This window comes from Solanum tuberosum, unplaced genomic scaffold (assembly GCF_000226075.1).
Source record: "Solanum tuberosum cultivar DM 1-3 516 R44 unplaced genomic scaffold, SolTub_3.0 scf00557, whole genome shotgun sequence".
Lineage (NCBI taxonomy): Eukaryota > Viridiplantae > Streptophyta > Magnoliopsida > Solanales > Solanaceae > Solanum > Solanum tuberosum.
Genome location: NW_006239485.1, coordinates 137263 through 146340, shown reverse-complemented (window position 1 = coordinate 146340; position 9078 = coordinate 137263). Strand labels below are relative to the sequence as shown.

The following is a 9078-nucleotide window of genomic DNA, read 5'->3' as shown; positions in this document are numbered from 1 at the left end:
CAACAGTGCTTACAGAAGAGGTCTCCAGGTGATGGCAGGGAGACCAACACACTTCTGGAACTATTTTTGGAAGGGGGATATTCCTACAAAAGTGAAATGCTTCATTGGCTAGTGATAAAGAGAGCTTGTTTAACACAAGAAGTACTTCAGAAGAAGGGTAGACAGCTGGTCCCTAGGTGTTTTTTATGCAATTTGACAAGTGAAACTAACAGCCACCTCTTCTTGCACTGTAATTACACTGCTCAAATCTGGAATTTGTTCCTTAGCATCTCAAATCTGAATTGGACAATGCCAGAACGTACATCAAACGTGTTGAAGAGCTGGGTAAGGAGAGGAGGTACCAAGAGCCAGAAGAGATGGTGGAGGTTAATACCATCATGTATATGGTGGTCAGTTTGGAAGGAAAGGAACAGTAGATGTTTCGACAATAGATCTAATTCCATACACAAGGTCAAATGGAATTGTATAGTATCTCTACTTTTTTGGTGTAAACAGTTGTGTATAGTAGATACAGACCAGATTGTAGATTTGATAGGAAGTTTGTAATTGACACTTTTTGGTGGTGGCCAGCATGCCCTTAATGCTGAAGAATACAACCTTACCAGTTTCAAAAAAAAAAAAAAAACTAGGTTCGAGTCTTTACCCTATTTCACTGTTTTGCCAGCTTACTTATTTTCTCCTATTACCACCTCCCTAACTTAAGGTATAAATAATTAAAGCTTGACTAATTCACAGTAAAACCAATATTCACACTCGTTTAGACAATTTGGATGCACCTTCTTCATCATTGTACAAAGGCCTCAACTGAATTCAGTTACTTGTGTGTGTGTGTGTGTGTGTTACTCCCATCAAAAGGAGTGAGTTTGACGGCGGAGAATCTTTTGAGAGACCATAAAAATGGAAAGAGAAAAAATTTTGATTGATGATCATGTCAACAATGCAGAAAAGAAAGAACTAATTTCAAATTCTTCCCAGTGACAGAAGATCCTAGTTTAAACTAGCACTTCCTTCAAGGACTATCAAAATGCTGATCATGAAGGAGTTATGCTATCAATATAACTGAACCTGCTCACCCAACTTGTAAAAGAAAATTCATGTTCCTCACCACATTGAAGGAAGTAGTTGCACAGGCAAGAAAGCAATCTAAATTGCACAGTTTATGTTTGTCTATGCCTACACGAAAGACCCGCTAATCAGAAGGGGGAGTGTCTTCTTTGACAAATAGCAGATCACACAAAGTGCCAAACTGCAAAATTGTATTGTCTCAGCTCTGTAAATCTCAAGAGTTATATTCTTTTAACCTATCAACAACTAATTGATTCTCTGTTCTGATGGTTGACCAAGCAATATAGGAGAAGTTGCAGATATGCAGCATTTCAGAGCAGGACAGGTACTCCCTCCATTCCAGATTAGTCCATCCCAAAAACAATGACACATTTCTATATTTGAAAACAATTACCTTTGAATTTCCCATTTTACCCTTAATGAAGTTTATATAATCACAAAAATGTTATGGCATGTTTAAGACCATAAGTTTCAAAAGTCTTACTTTCTTCCTTAAAACTTTGGGGTCGTTTGGTAGGAAGTATTAGAGAAAATGGTACATGTATTAGCTTTGGTATTATTTAATCCCTTGTTTGGTAGTGTTTTCAACTTATGTGCTAGTTTTACACCCTATTCCGTATTATTCTTATACATACATAGTAAAAGATGGCATTAACAATACGGGGTACTATTCCTATTCAAATACACACTATTCATTTAATACAACAAATCAAATAGTCTATGAAAAATAATGTCACCAATTACTAATCCCAACCCTCCTAATACACCTTATTCAGTACTATTCTTATACACCCTACCAAACAACCTATTCTAATGCATCCTATTCATTTAATACGACAAATCAAATAGTCTATGAAAAATAATGTCCGCATTACTAATCCCAACCCTACTAATACACCTTATTCAGTACTATTCTTATACACCCTACCAAACAACCTATTCTAATGCATCCTATTCATTTAATACGACAAATCAAATAGTCTATGAAAAATAATGTCCGCATTACTAATCCCAACCCTACTAATACACCTTATTCAGTACTATTCTTATACACCCTACCAAATGACCTCTTCGTGTCCAGACAATCTACGTCACAGTATTGGAAAGAAAGGAGTATGACTTTTGTCAAATAAAAGATGCAGATCACACACAGTACACTGACAGCAAACCTGTAAAGCAATTTTGAGACAAGCATCTCTCATTAGAGGTCTCAGCATAATCAGGTTCCACACAGTACTGAGGCCTTGAGTGACTCGATCTCCACTATGCAACTCCTTCTCATCCTTTTCACAACTACCAGGACAACAGAAGCTCTCTAACAACTTGAGAGTAGAATTTGGTAAGTGAGGAGCTTCACCAAGCAATCTACTTAGAGATTTGTCAGAAGCTGGAAAAGAATCTCTAAGTGTTTCTGCCTACAAAATATACAGGAAATCAAAAGAATGCAAAGCATTTACCTAATCCAAAAAAAGTGCACCAGGAAGGAGGAACATATACATACCACTGTAAGTAGAAATGTTTCATATACGGATGCTGCAGCTGTTGAAGAAAAGAAATCCTGGTCTTCTTCTGCATGCCCATACAACCTGTAGAGGACACGCAATGTCAACTCGTGCCCCTAAAGACATCCAATGATTAGTCAACACTAACACAATTAAAAGGTATAAATATGACTTAATCAAAAGGTACAGAACTGAACTAAGAAAAATACTACAATTACTGTCTACTTATGCTGCTGAGATATTTTTGCCATGAAATATCAGAAGAGGATCCACAAAAGAGAGATAATTAGAAGGTTAGGCAGAAGACAACAATCAACATGCTATGCCTAGAGACAGACATGTACTGAGACAACAATCCACATGCTATATTAGGTGGCTTTCTGTCGTATAACACTCATATTCCTTCATCTCAATCGTCATAGTTTAGATCTATGTTACATCTGCATCTATTATATCTCATTCTCCTGCATGATTGCACCTAGAAACTCCAACTTATAATAAAGTCATTAATCTCTAGAGCATTTCACCATGCTTTTCAACTTTCTATTGACTCCCTCATTAATTTTACTAATTAACACTATACCATGCAAAGCAAATAACAGGATATTCCTTATCAAAAAATAATAACATGATAGTCAATTACCTCATGATTCATATAATCGGACAATATATGTGTTTGTAGAAATTTCCAAGGGTTTAGCTCTGAAGGAAACTGCAGTTTAGAAAAGAAAAGAAAAGAAAATTATAGTACAGTTAAAATATGTCTTTTGCATTCATAATATATATACAGGCATTGGTAATAATCCCTGAGCAAATACCTCAACACCTAAATAGGCAAGAAGAGAAAACCGGACTTGAGAACCTCCAGCAATTGCGATTTGCTTGTAAGCATCAATGACACGAGTGAAAGCTGACTTCTGTAAATTGTCCTTCTCTTCTTCAGAGAGGTTGATGACTGGAGCAGATATTTTGGGTAGAAGCAACTGCGGAGAAAGCCCAATAGAAGTAGCTGTTGATGAGTTCATGCTGGTTACATCAGTTACAGCTGCTTTTGGACTAAGCTCCTCCGACCTATCAGTTGAATTTGATGGAACTACTTCCAAAGATGACCTAACTACACTAGACCCTTGATCTTGAGTACCATCTTCAACTTCAGTTGGACCAGCTGAAACAGCTACAAGCTCTGATGCTTCATCTTTGAGAGCTACAGAATCTAGACCAGGTATGGAATCCTCAGTTTTCTCAATGTCAGCGACATCACATTGCAAGGATGAGACATCATTTTCGATTAGTAGAGGGGTACTCTTTGTAGAAGAAAGAGGCTCAGTTACATATTCTGGTGCTTCTTCGCTTGCACAATTTAGGGCATCAGATGTAACATTAGTAGTGACAGGATCGAGGTGCTCTTCTCCCCCTTTAATTTTTTGCAGCTGAAAACATGTTTAAAAAAAAAGCCCATGAGTAACAAAATTAAGAGCTTAAGCAGAGAGCTACATAAACCAATTAGAACGTCCGACAAGGGCTTTTACTTATGTGCTCCCTAGAAAGTGGAAAAGATAAGGAAAATATATTGAGGAATTAGAAAATGCATTGTAGACCTCTGGCTCGATCGAGACCAAACTTTGATCAGCTCTCTCATCTTTTTCTGCTAACATACTGGACTGGGAAATAGTGTCTGTCAACAGTAATGATAATCGTCTAAAATCAGATTCGATCTCTGGCTTCAGAGGTGGCTCTTCATCATCAACAATTTTTGGCTGATTTGAAGGTAGATTTCTCATATTAGCCATCACAACATCAGCTAGCAAGTCAGCTGATATGCTAGAAATTAAAATATCTAAAGACGCTGCAGCCTTTTCACCCTGGGCAACTAATGTACCAAACATTGCAACAAGTGGTTGCAAATTAACATTATCTCCATCAGATCTGGTTGTTGTGGAACCCCCAGCTGAAACTCTCTCCTGGTTCCCACTTGGCTCTTGCTTTGGTGCCTTGGAGACAATAGGCGCCGATCGCATGCGCTTCTTAGAGAGATTATCATCTATCAGTTCAGCATTGTGCTCCACCCCTGATCTCTTTGTCCCAGCAGATGATTTAATTGAAGGTTTTGAATCCTAAAAGAAATTAAGCAATTTTGAGGACTATGAACTTCAAAGCTTCCACTAAATAACAAACTAATCTTTGAGGACTACGAGCTTAAAAGCATCTGCTAGTATGATGCATTGCTTTCCATTGATAATAAATCAAGAGGGAAACTGAAAAAGCAGGAACCTCTAAGATCGATGAAACATCCTTCAACTCTGTGTCCCCATTATTCTGGGAATCTTGGCTTACAATTGGTTCTGCCTGAACTCCTGCTCTCTTTTCTCGGAGTGCACCTTCTAGTCGATCCCGCCACTTCAAAACCCAAAAAAAAGAAAAAGAAAAAAGTTCATATTCAAGGTTTGAGCCAACGGAACATTTCTGTGATGCAGAGTCATTATGATCAAACCCAGCAAGCGCCATACTATTTGGCCAATCAAAATAAGTACAGAAAGCATATTGGATTCTAATTAGGAAAAATGAAACTAATTACCGGTGCAGCTCCTGGGTGTGTACAATGCAAGCAAGAAATGAAGGCTATCTTCAAAGCACGGTATACCCCAGAAACATGCATCTTATTGCTGTCGGAGCTTGAAGGACTCAGGCTAAGTAGAACTGGCAGAATACGACCGTAAAAAGCTGGCCTTTTAGTCGCAATTTCTGAAAGACTGTGGATAAACGGAACAAGATACTTCATCAGAAAAGGTAAAAGCAACAAATTATATAGAAGTTGTAGTATAAAAAATAATGGGTCTCCACAATGCAAGCCCATTAAGAAAGAAAGATAGATCATCACCATTTAATCACCACAATGATCATCAAGTTAGTAATTGACTTCACTGCAGGAGATCTAAGCTGATCAAGCAATAAACCCAAACCTTGGCTTGCTTTACCAGACAAATCCCCAATATCTAGAACTGGATGACCTCCGCGAAGCCACGATACATTGAATTGTTCAAACTTCCCTAAAAAAATAATAAGATACCAATTTGGATAAACAACAATCATAAAGCACAAACAACTTACTTTAGAAGATATCACAAGTTATTTACTCACTTCACTTTCAAAAAGCATTTAATACCTTTAATGTCCAAAGCAGGTGGTGGCTCCGAACCGACACTAGGATCAGGTGTGTAAAGTAGCACTACAGATTCCACAAACTTCAGCGCAAGCAATTTTCTTCCATCACTTGCAGGCTTATCGTCGTGTTTGGAGAGTTAGATCCCAAAGAGAAGGAAGATGAATGTATGAAATGGTTTCAACAAAACTACATACCTGAAATGCCATTGTGTATATCTCCTCCCTAAACTTCAGCATCAAGGCCCATGCTGATTCAAGAGAACCATCCAATTGACTTGAAAACAAGCCCTATTATTGAGATAGCGATTCAAAAGTTCAAGAATATATCAGTGTGCAAAGTACAGGATATGAGACTAGAGAAAATATGCATTTTTACTACTCCAATTAACAAAAAAATATCAAATCATCAAAAATGTAATGAAGTATGCAGTAATGATATAACAGCAATACTCATTGGAAGAACATTGGGAAATGGTTTTCATTCTCATGATGCAGTTTGCAATTGAAAAAACTATTCATAGATAATTTTACTATAAAGATGAATGTTATATGATATTTATATGGATAAGATATTTTATAAATGAAAAGGAAGAAAAATAGTGGACGGAACTAAGTTCGATTTATACAAAAATAAAAGCATATGTGATCACAATGTCTCAAAACTGCATTTTTAGTCAAGGTAATGCCGTAATGATCATAAAGTAGCCTGCTGCTTTATTACAAATTTTAACGCATGATGTACTCCCCAAATTTTATTTTTGACATTATTACTATCATAAATCAACAGCTTTTGGTCGACTAAATTTCTTTTATATAACTTATATTTTTTTGAAAGGGTAAGTATTACAACTTAATATTTCTAATTTGTATAAAGTGAGATCTATAGTATATTATCAAGGTTCTTTTTTGATAGATTCTGAAGTATAATATCCAGTACTCCTTGAATATACAAATTTTATTCCTGAAAAAGTCAGTGGATTGATAAATGCGTAAATTTGACAGCTTGACCTTTGTACATCAAACCATGTCATTCTATTGTGACAGTGAGTAATAGCAATCATGGCATATTTGAATTCCAGGACGGAAGGTTAGATCCCATTGTTATTCCAACAGAAAGGCAGACAATTAACAATCAAGTTCTTTGGTTAGAGATGTAACTGTGGAAGTACACAATAAATTGCTTATGTGAGCATGATAATGGCAGATCCAATAAGCTAAAGTTGCAGATAATTGATCTCTAACGATCTGAAACCTGGTCAAAAGAAAATGACTCATATTTGATGTTCAGATTTCATATCCAAAATAGTCAACTACCTGGATTGCAACTTTGACTAGAGTACACCGAAATATACCAATTCCACAAGTGATTGCTTGTCGAGCAACAGCTGGGGTATCATCCTTCAAGGCAGAGATCAACACAGGTATGATATCAGGTAACAATTCTCCATGTTCGAATCCAATACAACCAACCATCCTGAACAAATAACGCATCTTTTTAATTTTCCTCCTCATGATATGGAGTTGAGAAATCTAGTGGATTGCAAAAACATGCTTTAAAGATAGAAGCCTGCTTATGCTTGTAGGGCAGATGATTTCAGTATTCAGTTCTGAAACTGTAATGGGTAAGACAGCATCCAAGAGAGCATGCCACGTATAGAATGAAAAGGCGTTCAGTTGAAATATAAGGACCAAATTGGTACGGAAATTTCATGCTATGGAAGAGTGTTTATATGAGATATAGGTAAGCTCATGAAACAATTATGCTGGCAGTGTAAAGGACATCTCTTGATGTCTTGAAAGGCTTAACAGACATGACCAATAACCAAAATTTAATTTAAAATTCTACAGTAGGTAAGCCACCAATGCTACAAGTTACTCTGACTTGAAATTTATCAAAATTCCGATGCAGCAAGTAAAAGACAATAGAGCATTCCACTGAGTGTTGCTTTGCCTCAATAACTAACAGCTAAAGAATGGCACCTTCATTTGAATCCCCTAGCACCAAAGTAAAACATTTCCACTTCGATTGCTTTTATTGGAGCTTCTTCTTTTTCATCAAGTAATAAAGCTTTTATTGGAGCATTCCACAGTGGCATATTTCTAGGTTTTCACATTTTATAATCAAAAGGGTTTGATTTTCAAAAAAAAAAAGAATCAACAGGGTCATATGTTTTTCACATACTCAACAATTGCTCCAATCTCCATGGACTACCCAAGCTAGCTTTGGTTTGCATATAAATCCTCACTCTATTTGCGCTCATTTATTCAATAACTTGCAGTTTTCTAATTATTCGCATAATCTAATAGTTGCAGGACTGTAAAATGGACAACAAATCAGAATTACATGTATTCAATTGCAGAGAAAGACAGCGAGTAATGGAAACGTACTGAATGGTTAATTTACGAACTGGACTAAACCGATCGGAAACGAGGTCGATGAGAGTAGGGAGGAATTCTTTGAGCAAAGGACCGCCAGCGCCAGAGAGCTCATCTTTGAGCCGGCGCAAGCTATGAAGCTTCGATGGAACGTCGGAAGCGAACTTGGCAGCATTGAGTAAACTCGTTATCCTTTCTCTGGAAATCGGAGACATCATTCCCACCATTGCTGAAGGCAAAAGTGGAACCCTAGTTTTCTCTGAGCTTCAACTTGCTGTGCTTTATCATATGCTTGTGAAAAGCAATGAATTTGAAGAAGCGAGTGTTGCCGGAGAAACGTATGCTTCTGTAAGTTGTATAGCACTCGCCGGAATTTTCCTCTACCGGAAGATTTGTTCCGGCTACTGTTACGAAGTGTATTCAAAGCCGCGCAGAATTATTATAAATTACTGAAGTACATAGTAATAAATTAGAAAAGCTCCTTTTTCACCTCTGGACTTTTTAGAGAAAGACAAAAAAGGGGCAAATGTATATAATTTTGGGAAAAGGGTCAAAATTACCCCTCAATTTTGTTTTATTAGTTGATTTTACCCCTGCCGTTAAAAACAAGTTATTTTTACCCCTGCCGTCAATAAACTTAACAAATATACCCCTCCTTGGATGGAAACCCCCAAATCAATTAAAATTATCCAATTTTACTTAAATTATCTAATTTTAACCCGACCCGACCCACTTAATAATATAACCCATTTCTTTTACTTAAATCAACTTTATTTTCCTCACCACCACCACCAAAAGCCACCACCCTCTCCGAGATCTCCTTCACCACCACCGCCGAAACCACCACCTCTCCATTTGAGCAAAGCACCCTCATCAATACCCAATTCCCCACTAGGCAAATCGATCCTAAGCAACTTAATTTCCTCAAAATTCTTCAAAAGTTATGTAAGGAAGTGATGTGTGACAAAAACAA

The 9078-nt window shown here is 37.0% G+C and overlaps 1 protein-coding gene across 3 annotated transcripts in view; it reads right to left on the bottom strand.

The window, feature by feature from the left end:
- LOC102603942 (uncharacterized) overlaps window positions 1-8569 on the bottom strand; it is a 22449-nt gene extending 13880 nt beyond the window's left edge. For 2 of the 3 annotated variants that reach the window (XM_015304500.1, XM_015304501.1), the window contains exons 1-12: window positions 8118-8569; window positions 7044-7203; window positions 5925-6017; window positions 5731-5845; window positions 5446-5614; window positions 5143-5317; window positions 4839-4964; window positions 4166-4681; window positions 3386-3997; window positions 3211-3279; window positions 2567-2683; window positions 2235-2480 (exon numbers count right to left, since the gene is read on the bottom strand). In XM_015304500.1, the coding sequence (XP_015159986.1) occupies window positions 2235-2480; window positions 2567-2683; window positions 3211-3279; window positions 3386-3997; window positions 4166-4681; window positions 4839-4964; window positions 5143-5317; window positions 5446-5614; window positions 5731-5845; window positions 5925-6017; window positions 7044-7203; window positions 8118-8332 (2613 nt within the window). In that variant the 5' untranslated portion in view covers window positions 8333-8569. The remainder of the gene's footprint in view (window positions 1-2234; window positions 2481-2566; window positions 2684-3210; window positions 3280-3385; window positions 3998-4165; window positions 4682-4838; window positions 4965-5142; window positions 5318-5445; window positions 5615-5730; window positions 5846-5924; window positions 6018-7043; window positions 7204-8117) is intronic. The other variant, XM_006365534.2, reaches the window with a different exon arrangement.
- Window positions 8570-9078: the final 509 nt, after the last annotated feature.